The sequence below is a fragment of the Porites lutea genome, chromosome 7 (assembly GCF_958299795.1).
Source record: "Porites lutea chromosome 7, jaPorLute2.1, whole genome shotgun sequence".
NCBI classification, from domain to species: domain Eukaryota; kingdom Metazoa; phylum Cnidaria; class Anthozoa; order Scleractinia; family Poritidae; genus Porites; species Porites lutea.
In genome coordinates, this window is record NC_133207.1 from 31,497,123 (window position 1) to 31,512,328 (window position 15,206).

Here is a 15,206-nt window from a genome sequence, read left to right on the forward strand (position 1 = left end):
ATCACTTAAGATTCCTAACTGACAGTTAAAATTTTGAAATTGCTAGCTTAGAATCTGATAACCTACGTCTGAAGTTTCGTAGTGGCTGTCTGACTAAACGTAAACTTTTTCTTAGCCTCAGTGATGACATTATAATGTGATAATCTGAGAAATCAGTACGATATTCGAAGATATTTGTCAACGGGTATTTGAAGGGGAAAGATCGCATTAACACTTGCAGCTACCTAGGGAATCAAATTGATATTTCAAAGTAGACATTCTTGACCAAGCATAAAGAGCAAGTGGTGTAATAGCAAAAATTAGCCAGTGAGCTTTACTTCGGCCAACCCCATGTAAATTTAAATGACAACACCGATTGAGAAAAATCTTAAAAACCATTTATTCTTGGAATAATTAAGTCATTAGACTATAACCACCGTATTCATGTTAGTATGAATAAAAGTTTAATGATGCAAACCTGCACCCTTTTAATGTAGTTTCAAGTTGCAACATTGGAACCTCTATTTGGCGTAGGTATTTAGTCTCCTCTCGTTCTCTGTGAGATTCATAGTGCTAAGAGTCTGTCTTTGTCATAACATTGTTTGGTTTGTTAAACAGTGGTAAGTTGTAAAAATTATTCATTTTTTAACATGTGTTTTTTAAGTAATTTTAATTAGTTTGTTGGTTCTAAAACTGAGTCATCTTTTCGATTTTTGGTTGGTTCACCAGAAGTCTTGTCAACTACTCAACACTGTGTTTCTTTTTTCAATATCATCATTTTCTTGGTCTCCTTACTAATAACTGAGGCCCACAGGTCGTTCTCTCATGATCAGTTCTCGGAAGACACCAAACAGCCCCTCCAGTGTCTTGCCTGCCTGTAACAATGGCACTCCTATGACACGAAAATTTTATAATTTTCACCAATTTTCTCTTTTTTTTTTTTTTTTTTTTTTCTACTTTAGCAACCTCACTATACATTAATTATGTTGCGATTTTTTTGTAAATACAGCTATAACACTAGCTATACGTTAAGAATCCTTTTCTAAAACATTTTTTTTTCTATTTTGCCCGTTTAAACCAGAATTAAATTACAATAATTCGCCCGCTGGGAAGGTAGCCAACAAGGCGCACAGCTAAGTCGTGGTATCATATTCTTCATCTTCATATCTTTTTTAGTTGGTAAATTTATCTCCTTTACCCTAAACAATCATTTATATATCATACTTTTGTATCTTGTTTTTATTTCGTGCCTTTGTTTTATGAATTCAAGTTCTTAGACGTACTTCAATTTCTTATTATTTATTTATTCATTTATTTCAACAACACTTTAAGGTAAAACAAACGGTTGAAAAAGTGGCGAAGGAACTTGTAAAAAAAATTACGACAAAAATGACAAGATTCACAAAAAGTTATCATTACGCTTAAGCATAAGAAATAAAAGATAAACAATGAAGAAACGCCAAAAGGCTTAACGGAGGCAGAATTTGTTGTAAAAAGAAAAGCATGCAAATCTATACAAACGAGATTATCAGGGGTATATGGGAAAGGCGGCGCCAAAAGAGAGTTTTAACTCTGTTAAGATTCCGTTTAGAAAAGTACATTTTTTAGGTAGGGACTGATTAGCGGTGTACGTGTATTCTGTGGATCGACTTGACATATCTAAGATATCCATATAACTTACTTCTTCTCCAGAGTGATTTAGAGCAGAAAGAAGACTACAGTAAGTCAATGGTTGAATCTTTAAGTCGTTTTTGTTCTGCAGCTCTTGAAGGCTGAGAAATTGTCATTGTTGCCTTTCAGTTGTTTTATTTTCCTAATGCCTCTACATTCCCATCCCTACAGTAAGTGGGGGCATTGTTGATTCGCACTAGGGAGTTGAACCGTAGGTTTTGTTCATGAAATTGTCTTTCGGATGTTAATTGTTGTTCAAAGTTGATTTTTGACCAGATTAGTGGAATTTCCTTTAAAAAGTTGTCTGTTATGTTTAAGCCCTTGATTGTGTCCATTTTGTTAATGTGGCCAGTGAAAGGAAGGCCGTAGCCAAGTTTTTTTAAAAGCTTTAAAAGTCTTATAACCTTGACAATTTTATACGTAGAAGAATGTCAGACCACAACAAGATAACATTTGCCATAAAATATCTTCCCATGTCACATCTAGGGTGATCATCAGTTTGATCATCAGATGACTGACGTCATCAGTCACGTGACTATTTCCGAATTAGGTTTTTTGTTGCTGTGACAATATTTCATTATTAGGTTAAAAACAAATAGCTTATTTGAGGTTTTGGTTGTGTGGGGCATTTTATAAATAACCAGTTGACGTCCGGCATTAAAAATTTAAGGGGGTAATGAACATTAGCGAAAAAGTCGGGAGACTAGGCAAAGGGTTGTAGAGAGTTGACCTTTCATCACACTGCAGAGAAAATTTGCAGGAAAGTAATGTTCTTCCTGATATTTTTTTTTTTTTAATTACCAAAAGAAGGACATGCCGTCATCAATCACGAGATCAGAGCGTTTTGAATATTTTAGGTCCTTTTTAAAGTACATTATTCACCATAAATTGATAAGTTTTTGTTGTTTTTCTCTACAATTCTTTACACTGTATTACCCGTGCGAGAAAAAAATGTGATTTTCAGTTTTTCATAGGTAGTCAAATAATTGATGTTGTACAAGAGTACACTCGACTTAGGAACTCGAATTTCCTCATCTGTCCTCATCCTCAATTTGTCAGTGTCACGTGAACATCTCAAGGAGAAAGCTCTTCAAGCCCTCTTCAGCTTGATACGACACACGAATCTTAGCAAACTAAAAGCAGCTCTCGCCTGTAAAATATTTGATACTATGATCTCCCCTATTCTAACATATAACAGTGAAATTTGGGTTGTGTATGCCAAACCAGATTTTAAGACCTGGGACGGCTCACAAATGGAGAAGGCACACCTTCAATTTTGTAAACGATACTTGGAGGTAAACAACAAGCTTCTAATATACCTTGTAGAGCAGAGCTTGGTCGTTTTCCTTAAAATATCACAATCGATCAAAAAATTCTGAAATACATTTTGTATATACAGTCTAAAGATGAGGAATCTCACAGCAAACAAGTTTTTTTATTGTCATTCGACTTACACTGTAATGGCAAAAATAGCTTCCACTCTCATTTAATGAATATGTCAGAATACTTTAGCTTCCTGACTTTAACACTGATTTATTAGATATAGCTATGGTAAAAAGCTATATAAGTTCAATGAAACAGGAATATATCTCCGTATTGGCAAAACACCATTCAACATTCTCAAAAATTTGGATTTTAGAGATCTTTTAAAACCGATCATACCTCCTCTAGTTACGTAGACTTAACAAGAGGAACAGCTGGGAGAAGGGCTTTAGTAAAACTACGAATAAGCAATCACAAACTAATGATAGAAATAGGCAGATACAATCAAACTACGAAGGATAATAGGCATTGCCCTTTTTGTGGATGCAATGCATACTCTATGATGGAGTAAATTTTACTGTAAAGTCAAGACTCTGATTCCAAATATTACCCAGTTACCTATAAACGGTTTGATCAATGAACTGATGAACTCTTCTAATTCCTTTATCAATAGACAATTCATAAAATATATTTCAGCTTGTTTTGATGTTCGTGACAAATTATTATCAAAGTAACGTAATTGCCCTGTGTTGTAATTTTTGATTCCTAGACATAGCTTTTGCAATGAATACTGTATGTGTTTGTGTGGTCATGCAAATAAAGCTCGTTGTTGTTGTTGTTGTTACCCCAGAGTAATTATTATTCCATTTTCAAAGCGCTGAAGCAAACGAAAACTGAGCCAGAAGTTCAAACGTTTCGTAAATTGACCGATATTGCAATTAAAATCGAAGAGAAGACCTACTCTTGAGACATTTGTAAAATCCTTTCTCAAATGAACTGTTTGTTTGCCGAAATTAATGTTCAACGTTTGTTGATAAAGGAGAACTCAAATTCAGACAAGCTACACAAAAGTGCTGATCAAACGTCGTAAACATCGAATTCATTTCTATGCAAGCTAGAGGAGGCGGTGGGGGGGAGCTTATAGCCTTACTCGACTTACGTATTTTTTTGTTTACAGGTAGATGGCCCTATAACTAAGGGAGAAGGGATTAAAAACTGAAACATACGGTATTCCCTCTTTTGTTAAGCCTGAGGATCCTCAAGACAAAAATGATCATTTTTTATTTTGATTCCTGGTTTTTAGGATTTTGACTCAGACGATGCAACCCTGGTTGACTGCAGCGTTTTCATTGTTTCTGGCATGCTCGGTGAATGGTCTGGACGTGGTTTTAAACGACACGTGTGCTGGTCAGAGTGATATAAATGAAGTTGCAAATATGATAGAGGAAATTGACATAAAACTCGACCAACAGAGCTCACAGCTGGATAAAGTCATCGAACTTTTACAGGGTAAGCTGGGTAAAATGGCTCTCCTCCCAGCATGGTCAACATGAAAAACGGTTCTTATTTTAGTGATTCTCATCTGAAGACGTGTTCCAAGTGCACTGTTAGTTAGAAAGAACTAACCCAGCCCCCAAGCTGGTCAATTTATTCTTGCGGACCCAATGCCTTATTCACTGTCTCTCCTAACCCTCGGCTAGCAAAGCTGTAAGTGGTTTCTTTCCGGCATGGCGTTTATATTAGCAAATAAAGTAAATAAGCCAACTTAGGCGAATGTCGGCAACACGAGCCAATCCGTACATACTCACGGCCGTATATGACTCAGTTAACATTTTCTTCAAATTTTTAATGAACATTTGCGTTAAAATTTTGCATTTTGGAGCAAATTGTAGCCATCGTATTGTTCATCTGTATTTCTTCAATCAACAACGGCTCCACTAACAGAGGCTGGTCTGCCTGTGCTGACGTTAAATTGACATTAAATATCGTTTTCCATTCTTCCATCCATAATTTCTTCCTTATGTACTTACCAATACTTAATACTTACTTACTTACATACATACCTACTTATTACATACTTATTTACTTATCGATACTTACTGACTTACGATTACTAGGTGGGTCAGGTGGCGTCGGAGGTAGCGGACAATCGAGAGTTTCGAGTTGCAAGGAACTTTTTAATAACGGATCGTAAGTACAACATAAATAGTTACGTAGTGTTAGCAACATTTCTTGTTGTTATTTTTTGGTTTCGTCATATAACAACCAACCTTTTAAGTTTTTCATAGTATCTTTCTTTAGGTTCAACGGCTTTTTTTTTGCATATAATATAACCAGGCGCCCAGATCAGCTGTAACTCCATTGCAAATTAACGGCGGCATGTTACACCTGTACTGTCGCAATTTGTAATAATCATCGCACTTTGTAATACCTGTCGCAATTTGCAATAAATTCATCGCACTTTGTAATACCTGTCGCAATTTGTGATAAACTGTGTCACACTTTGTAATAAAAAAGCTGTCGCAATTTGTAATAACTGTCCATCGCACTTTGTAATAAACTAAGCTGTCGCAATTTGTAATAATTCCATCGCACTTTGTTATAAACTTAAATTATTTTCTTTGGCCAAACATGCATGTCTTCCGTTATAAATTTTTCTGCCTTGATTAATCATGTGACCAACGAGAATCGCTTTTTTTATGAAAGACACGAAACTTCCTGTGACATGTCACCAAAAAAAGGATATGAATCATTTTATTTATTGAATTCGAAATATTTAAATAACAAAAGCAACATTTAACAACAAAAAATTCATGGATAACCTGGCATCGTCTTCCAAATCCATCTTCAGTTTGCTTGCCACGTGACACGTGAAGCCTTGGGGGGGGGGGGGGGGGGGGAAATAATCCCAATAAAAATTATTCACCGAAGCGGCGAGGTAAATATCCAATACTAGCCACCCACGCTGAGGTGAATAATTGTTTTAGTATATACTAAAACAGTGAGATAATTGAGCACAAAAATGATGATTTTTAACTCATTTACTGTTGCCAACGATTACAATTTTGGCGCGCGATGACCGAATGGCCGCGGCCGTCGCTTTTGCTTCTTCACTTTTGAAGGCATTTGTTTAGCTCTTGCGGGACAGTTTCTTCGATTATTTTTGTATTTAAAAAATTCTGTAAAAAAGATTATTAAATTTAGTTTTGAGCTTATTTATGAACAAGTCAACTAAATAAAGTAACGCAAGACTTAAGCTTAATTTGCATTTGTAAACAAAAAATTTTTTCACCGGTTTTATCGATAAATTCAAGTCAAAAAGACAAAGCTTTACCTGTTAAAACTTCCAAACCGAACTTCGTCACCTTCTTCATGTATTTCGGAAATAGCTTGCTTGATTAGTTGTGAAATTTCTTAGTTTGTTACAGCAGCAAACTGGGAAGGCATTTTGCTCGCAACCTACGCGAGTTTGGCGTCGCTCGCTCGGAGGAACTGGAGGTTAATCAGTGAATAGTACAGGATATTCACTGATTGATTAGCCAATCAGAGCGCGCGAAAACACTATCTACTGTTTTAGTATATACTATATATGGGCGAGATAGGTAAGTACCGCTTAGGATCTCGAACCTTAAATAAGGTATCATTTTTTACCTTGTTGGCTTTGTGTCTTTGTCTTTAGATAGAGTAACTTAAGTAGTAATGGATGATTTGGTTTATTGTATCCTTTCCATTTTGTAGAAAAAAGTAATCCTAAGCACGCTCGGAAGAATTGCAAGGTCTTACGTGTTGTACGAGCGGAAAGAGAATTTTTTACTATCCCCACAGTATTTTCCTTAGAGGGCTCCATAGAAAAGAATTGTTTTAAGATGGAATGATACTCCTTTTGTTCCTATATGGGACCAAATCAAGAGAGAATAATGGACCAAATGGTCAGCCGGCTCAGTGTATGACCCCAAGTGAGTTTTATAAAAAAAGGTACAGTACATAGGTATCGGACAGCGACTAATTGTATTTTGTGTTTACATTTCTGTTGTGGTTCGACAGTGTTAGAGACCTGATTAAGTTGGCCAAAATATGGAAGGCACTATTACTTCTTTTAAGATTGCGCGTTAGACAAGGACGGTGTTGTGTCGACCTGTTATAAGATCTAAAAAGGAAAGCTTGAACTTTCCTGGTGTCCTTATCTTAATGACGTAAGGATGGATGTTACGATTTGTGAAAATTAAATACCTTTTAATAGTGGCTCGTTTGTGTCTAGTGTGTCTAGATTTTGTACTCGGACAATGCTCTGTCCAGAGGCACATCCCCGTATTGGCCATATAAGAGAGTACCCCCCCCCCCCGGGTAACCATTGCATGCAAACCATCTAGTACAATAGCCAGGTTTAAGTCAGATAACTAATCAACATTGTTAAAAAAAATGTTTAGCCCCCCCTAGGACCCCCAGGACCGTGAATAAAGTTAAATGGTTGAAATAAGCGGAGATATAGATTATATACGTAATTTTGTAAGTTACGTGCTTGCAGACGTCATCATCTTTGTTTATGAAATACCATTCATATTATCTTAATGTTGACGAAGTAAGTTGAATCACTCTAAAAAATTATTACAAAGTGCGATGGAATTATTACAAACTACGACAGCTTAGTTTATTACAAAGCGCGATGGACAGTTATTACAAATTGCGACAGCTTTTTTATTAAAAAGTGCGACACGGTTTGTTACAAATTGCGACAGGTATTACAAAGTGCAATGAATTTATTACAAATTGCGACAGGTATTACAAAGTGCGATGATTATTACAAATTGCGACAGTACCATGAGAATTCCGCGTGCACGTACAACACATGCATGTCGGGTTAGTGTTGTCTTAAGGGGATAAAGTGACTCCAATGGTTTTTATTAAAACAATTAATAAGGGCTGCAGAGTTGCTAGTAAATGAGGTGCTCTGCCGATTAAGTTGTATTTATAATGAAAGCGCTTCTTAATTTTTCGAGTTTTAGGGCGGCGCTCTTTCAAGTAACTGCGATTTTCATTGGATATGAGGGCCTTGTTACATTTGTTGTCCATCTGCTTATAACATTTGAAGGCTTTATTACATTTGAAGTCAATTATCACATTTGTGGCTTCAACGGCCTAACTATCCGTTTTACTGCTTTCCGAGCGGGTACATTTTTTTTTTCCGAGCGGGTAAATATAATTTTTAATTAAGGCCACACTCTACCCGATTCGGCTGGTGTTACATTAACTTGGCTTGGCTGTTGTAGATTGCTCCGTAAAAGTTTTTCTGTTCGAAGAGTGCTCAAAAGATTGTTATATTCTATTGTTATATTTATCTTTTTTTTGTCGCTAAACTCAATCTTTTATTTGCATTTACTAGGATGCGTCAAAACGGAGCCTACTTTCTGAATTTGGGGTCTGAAATAATTAGTGTGTACTGTCATATGGAAGGTACAACTCAGCTTGAAGCTTGCGGAGGAGGTGGATGGACTCTGGTCATGAAGATAAATGGCGAAAAGGTAGCAGCGGCAAAGAAACAACTTTATTTATTATTCAATAAAAATATATTGCACATGTTCATGATTGGCTCCAGTCCATCGACTAATTCTTCATAATCAACCGGCGTTTACCATATTTGGAAGATGTACTAGGAAATATACATGATCGATGCGATGGTAAATTGCCTAACAACCCATCAATCAACCTCGTTTCCACCGTCGCGGCAGCCTAGTCGCTTACGTCTGAGTGAAAACAAGGCGCTCAGAGCTATCCAAAGACGAAATAGCCGAATTTCTGAATAATACTCAGCCTCATTTAATAATTGTTAATTTTTATGCAGTTCTGTCACCATCTCAATAGTCCCTTTGCAGCAAGTCACTCAGTTACGTGATTCGCTTTGACTCGACCGCTCGTATTATAGCCAGTCATACAATAAAGCATCTTCACAGGTTCACTAGTAGAACCATGATGGCGGTCATTGACTATCATCACGACGAAATGTTTAGAGGAATCTCGCCATATCATGTCATTACTACCTTAGCGCGGGTTTTTATTACATTATTTAAGGTCTTCTTAGCCTAAATATTCTCAAAACGGCATGTGGAGGGGGAAAAGGTTGGATGTGGTTGTTTCCAGTGCCCAGACGACCAAACTGAATAGTCTTGCGACCAAGATGTGACCAAGAATACTCCATACTCCAGAATTGGGTTTGGTACCGCAGGGCAGCATGATGATAGCAACACCTGTGGAAACGAGGCAATGTATGGTGGGGACAATGGGGTTAAGCACATAAAAGCCATGGGTTACATCTTGGTGAAATGAGTTTCAAGATGTGACCAAGAATGTGACCAAGATGACATGTGAAAACGGTCTTTTAATTGACGATATATATGACTATCATTTTCTTCTTTATCTGTTCAGAGAACCTTTCACTACGATTCCATATTGTGGACCGACAAGAGGGAGTATCATCCTTCTTCAGGGAATACCCTGTTTGATCATCAAGAGACAAAATTACCCACCTACTGGAGCACACCATTTTCTAAGGTCTGCCTCGCTATGAATATCGGCGGCCAAGTTAAATCGATCGTCATCCACAAATACGCAAACTCCTTGTACTCCTTGATCGCTGACGGAAAATACCGTCCGACTTCACTGGGTCGTAACACCTGGAAGAGGCTGATTGGCGAACAGGCTTCGCTGCAGACAAATTGTAATCAAGAGGGTTTCAATTCCGTGACATCATCAAGCAAGGCAAGAATTGGCATCATTGGCAACAACGAAAATGATTGCAAGACGTGCGACTCCAGAATTGGGTTTGGTACCGCAGGGCAGCATGATGATAGCAACACCTGTGGAAACGAGGCAATGTATGGTGGGGACAATGGGGTTAAGCACATAAAAGCCATGGGTTACATCTTGGTGAAATGAGTTTCAAAAAATCTGGTTCCAGTTCACGCCCCGCACAATGATCAATGGATTTTGCAACGCTTATAGAAAATTGTAGACTTATATTAGGCGATAGAGACCTTTAGATTCGAGGACGAGAACGACTACGAGTACGAGATTTGATTTAAAGTTTTTTTCGCGTATTGTCAAAAAATAGACACACCGGAATTCTTCATTGTACTTTTTTTCACCAGAAAAGTTAACACTTTTACCTCTCCCGATTGCAAAATGCTAAAACTTCTAACATTTGTTGACTTGTTCCCGCTTCTACGACACTCTCGCTAAAACTCGTACTAGAATGACGACGGCAACCACGTTTCCCGCCAAAATGACACTGCCTAACACGCGAGCACTACTTACTTTTGAGAAATTTTCGTACTGGTAATAATTCTCGTCTCATAATCTAAAGGTCTCTAAATAGTTTAGGCCAGGACGATTTGTAGAAATGCTCAGTTTAATAAACGCATTGCTTAAAACAAACACTTTCTCTCTGTTTTCCTCTGTCTCCATCATTCCTGGCCGTACGGTCAGGCCCTTCTGTCAGCCACATCAGTTTTAAAATCCCTAAGCAATGCATAATGCTTTCCCCGCCCTCTCTCCACTCCACACACACTTCCTTCCCCAAAAAAACTTCACAAAGATACAGCTGTTTTATTGGTAAAGACTACTAAAAGCCTGCAAGCAAGCCAACCTAAGTCGTCAAGTTGAATAATTAAAGGGATACGAAGCAGTCTCGTTTCTGTTAATGATAACTGACAGGGAATTCAAGGTTTCACGATGGCACTGGCAACAAGAGTGTCATGATACAATAGTTTAATCAACAAAATGTCAATTCATACTTGCATCACAACGTGGTCATTGTTCGACTTCAGGTTGTCGCGTTTTCAGATGCAGAGAAGGCAGCGGGTCAGTAAGGTTCTCTGCTCGCCTCTTTCGATTGTTAAGTAGATCTTATGGCGCTTGAGAATTCAAGCACACTTTGATATATGTATTAAGTTGTCTCGACCCAGCATTTTTGTGAGGATACCTTCCATCTTTGAACCTCTTATACTTCTAACAGCTTGATCTTTCAGTGTTTTAAATCCTTCAGTATAACACGAGGATTACCCATAGACTGAACTTTATTATGATATTTAGTGACAATGATGTCACAATTGTTTTAGCTTTTAATTAGACTGTGTTGCAGGCGCTTCAAAGTAATAGACACAAGAAAGAACGGAACGAGCGAGGGAGTCTTGCGTGTCTCTGTCGCGTGTCCCGCTCTTACACCTAGGACTTCCAAGCACCTGCTACGCAAGCTTGGCTCTCAATCGCATTCCAGTTTTCACTCACATGCACGTTTATTCTAAAAATGCTCTACGCTTCCTATAAGTTGGGTGCTTACCTTATGTTGTGCGAAGTTTCCCAAAAATGTTATGCGCAAAGAAACTATACACGGGCACCGGTTGTTCAGAGGCTGTATTACGTTGAACCTATATGCAGTGGATAACGCAATCGGTTTCTCTAAAACTTAATATCCCCTGAATAGTGATTATCAAGTGCATAGCGCTATCCAACATTTGAACAACCGGTGCCAGGACGAAATTAACTAGTATTCGCACAATAAAACAAGGAAGAAGGAAAACCTAATAGTGAAAAAAAAAATGGATGTCACACTTAGTTAGATCTTACAGCAAGAGCACGGCGTGCCACTCACCCTTACCCCAAAGGGAAACACCATGGCCGAGTGTTTAGAGAGTTGGAGCACCGTTTTCAAGTCCTAACCTATATATTAAACCGCTAACTGGATTTGCTCTTGGTCAAGAGTCCTGAGTTCGGCGTAAAATGAACACACTAAGGCCATTTATACGAGAAAAAATAAGACACAAAGTGTACCAATTTTATACGCGAATGTCTTAGGTAAGACAAATACAGCTAGTAAGTACAAATGGTTGGCGTGTTATTTCTGACCTGGACTCAGTATTATGTGAATGTTGCCCTTAGCAACGGCAACATGGTAAATTTATTTGTAAGTTTTATTGTAAGTTTATAACACGACGATATCAAAATTTACTTTTTTATTTATTGTGACTGCTAACGCTTTATAAGCTTCTACTTGCACAGGCAGATGTAACACATTTCTTAACGAGGTCTGCAATTTGAGTTTTTTCATCGGCAGTACACCAAAGTTAACACTTCCCTTGCATTCTGACTGGCCTGCTCATATTGATTTCTGGAGCAATTAAAAGTGTAGATGGCAGCCCAGGGAAATGACAACGCTTTGTAATTTGCTATAAATAATTTTTTTTTTTCTCTACCCGTGAAAATTTTTCCCTCCAAAAATTAACGCATGCGTGTGATAGGTTAGCGTCATGAATATGAAGGGAAGGCCATTTATACGAATATTTTCTCGTCTTAGCTCGTCTTGAGTCTTATCTAAGAACAGGTGCTCAGGGCTGTTCTTATAGATAAAACGCGTCTTATTTCAGACGAAATGAGCCGTTGATAAGGAAAGTTTGCGTCTACTTTTCCTCGTTTAACTGGCCCTACTGAGCCATTTGTGAAAATATCATCTTGCAATCAATGGGAAATTGATCAATAGGAAAGTGTTGGTTGTTTTCTGACTACATTTTTATAAAAACAATGGAAAATCCACTACCCTGACGGTAGATAGGATATCGAATCTTAATATTACATTGAACGGTAATTGCGAACTTTGCTTTTTCAGCCTTCCCTTTTAGTTCTTCAATATTATAGTTCGTTTAAGAAGCTAATTATCAAACACGACAAAACAATCTCGTTATAAATTCAACTCACCTCTCGATGTCTTGATATCGGATGGAAAACTTCCTGTCGTGTTTGATATTTTCAACAAAACAAAATGAACGTAGTCGAGTCCCTCAGGGGAATTATCCGACATACAAGTCAAACTCAGTCACCCACTGAAAAAATTTGCTGGTTGAACAATTGATTCATATATGATTCAGCTAATGATTTTGATGATGAGTGTGGAACTGTCATCCAAATTTAAAGTTGGCTGAGTTTAAAGGAAGGATCGCGATATGAGCCATTGAAAGCATCATTTTCGAATTGGAGAACAATTGTAAAGTAACTCTGAAAATATAGAATTTAGTTTTATTACTAATTAAAAACAAATTGAATAACAATCAAGGAAAACATAAACTCGGGACAGTGTTAGTTGTTTTCTGACCAAAATAAAAACAATGGAAATCACTACGCCCTGACGCAGCTGGCTCTGACGGTGGATTGGATATCGGATCTTGATATTACCATTACCTTTTGCGAACTTTGCGGTTTCTTTCCTTTTTATTTCTTTAAAGTTATAGTTCAAACACGACAACACATAATGATTCAGCTGACGGTTATAATGATAAGTGAGGAGAATCTTTTATCCAAAAAACTTGGCTGAGTTTAAAGAGCAGGATGAGCCATTTGAAGGCATCATTTTCAAATCGGAGGATAATTAAACAGTAAATATGGAATTTAGTTGTTACTTACTAAAACAAATCAGTTGAATAACAACGAATAAAAAAAAAACAAACTCGAGAAAGTCTTAGTTGTCGTCTGACCAAAATAGAAACAATGAAAATAACTACCCCGACGGTATATTGGATATCGGATCTTAATATTACCATTAACTTTTGAGAACTTTGCTTTTTCTTTCCCTTTTATTTCTTCAAAACTATAGTCCAAACACGACAACGCAATCTCGTTATAATTCAACCCACCTCTCGATGTTTATCGCATGGAAAACTTCGTCTGGTGTTTGATGTTTCCAACATTACAAAATGAACATAGTCGCGTCCCTGAATTATCCGACATACAAGTCGAACTCAGTCACCCACTGAAAAAAATTGTTTGTTGAACAATCGATTCATAATGATTCAGCTGATGATTATGATGATAAGTGTGGAGAATCTTTTATCCAAAAAAGTTGGCTGAGTTTAAAGAGCAGGATGAGCAATTTCAAGGCATCATTTTCAAAATGGAGAATAATTATAATTAGTAAATATGGAACTTAGTTTTACTTACTAAAACAAATCAGTTCGAGAAAAGCAAACTCGGGAAAGTGTCAGTTGTTGCATGTTTGACTAAAATAGAAACAATAAAAATCACTACCCCGACGGTAGATTGGATATCGAATCTTAATATTACCATTTACTTTTGATAACTTTTGCTTTTTCTTTCCTTTTTGCTTCTTCTAAATTATAGTTCATTCACGAAGCTTCCAGACACGACAACTCAATCTCGTTTTAAATGCAGTTCACCTCTCAGTGTCTTGATATGAGATGAAAAACATCGTTTCGTGTTTTATATTTTCAACATTACAAAATGAACTTATACAACATACAAGTCCAACTCAGTCACCCACCGCAAAAAATTGTTCTTTGTATGATTGATACATAAAGATTCAGCTGATGATTCTGATGATATAAGTGGGAAGAATCTGTCATTCAAATTAAAAGTTGGCTGAGTTTAAAGAGCAGGATAATATCCATTTTAAGGCCACATTGCAAATTGGAGAACAATTGTTACGTGAATATGGATTTTAGTTTAAACAAGAGAGAATGATGCAGCTCATTCTCTCTTGGTTTAAACTAATAAAGCAATTTGAATAACAACGACTCAAGAACGACATAAACTCGGGAAGGTGGTAGTTGTTTTCTGACTAAAGTAAAAAAAAAGAAAGGAAATCATTACCCTAACCGGGGATCGGAATCTAAATATTACCATAATTTCTGCGAATTTTACTTTTTCAGCTTTCCTTTTTTTATTTCTTAAAAATTATTGTTCATTCAAGGAGCTACATCAAACACGCAACACAATCTCGTTTTAAATTCAACCCACCTCTCGATGTCTTGATATCGGACGAAAAACTTTGTGCGTGTTTCATATTTTCAATATAACTAAATGAAAATAGTCGAGTCTTAAATTATCCCACATTTAAGAGTGGTTGTCAGAGAAAACCGGGCAAAATGTTAAAAATGTCAACGGAAGGGGGTCGACAGAATAAGTTCATACTAACATCATAGATAGGTCTGGTGGAGTAATAGACAAATATACCAAACATAGGTTCTTCACTGCTCTTGTATTACAGATACGAGCATCACTTTTTTCGACCCCCTCGGACGCCATTTTTATAAGCAAATTTTCACCATTTTCTGAAACTCACAGAACCCTCCAAATTTAACGAGCGAAGTTTATTTTTTGTATGCGATACAAGACATCACAGAACTACTTTCTAAAACCGTAAGATTTGTTAAGTATCCACGGACAAGACTAAAATTTTCTTATTTTATCTCACCTAAACTCAGTGTCTGCAAACGAGCAAAAAATCGGGCATT

At 37.0% G+C, this 15,206-nt stretch overlaps 1 protein-coding gene across 1 annotated transcript; it reads left to right on the forward strand.

The window, feature by feature from the left end:
• Positions 1-8,304: 8,304 nt before the first annotated feature.
• Positions 8,305-10,321, forward strand: LOC140942523 (uncharacterized skeletal organic matrix protein 5-like). The gene is made up of 2 exons (XM_073391439.1): positions 8,305-8,432; positions 9,334-10,321. Exons 1-2 carry the CDS (start codon positions 8,358-8,360, stop codon positions 9,841-9,843), a joined length of 585 nt encoding a protein of 194 aa, XP_073247540.1. The 5' UTR covers positions 8,305-8,357; the 3' UTR covers positions 9,844-10,321.
• The last annotated feature ends 4,885 nt before the right edge of the window (positions 10,322-15,206 follow it).

What these genes read in the sequence shown, in the direction of transcription:
- LOC140942523 (XM_073391439.1), top strand. Translation starts at nt 8,358, where the DNA reads ATGGAAGGTACAACTCAGCTTGAAGCTTGCGGAGGAGGTGGATGGACT. An exon ending in TGAAGATAAATGGCGAAAAG is followed by an intron (nt 8,433 to 9,333) that starts GTAGCAGCGGCA and finishes TTATCTGTTCAG; the next exon opens with AGAACCTTTCACTACGATTC.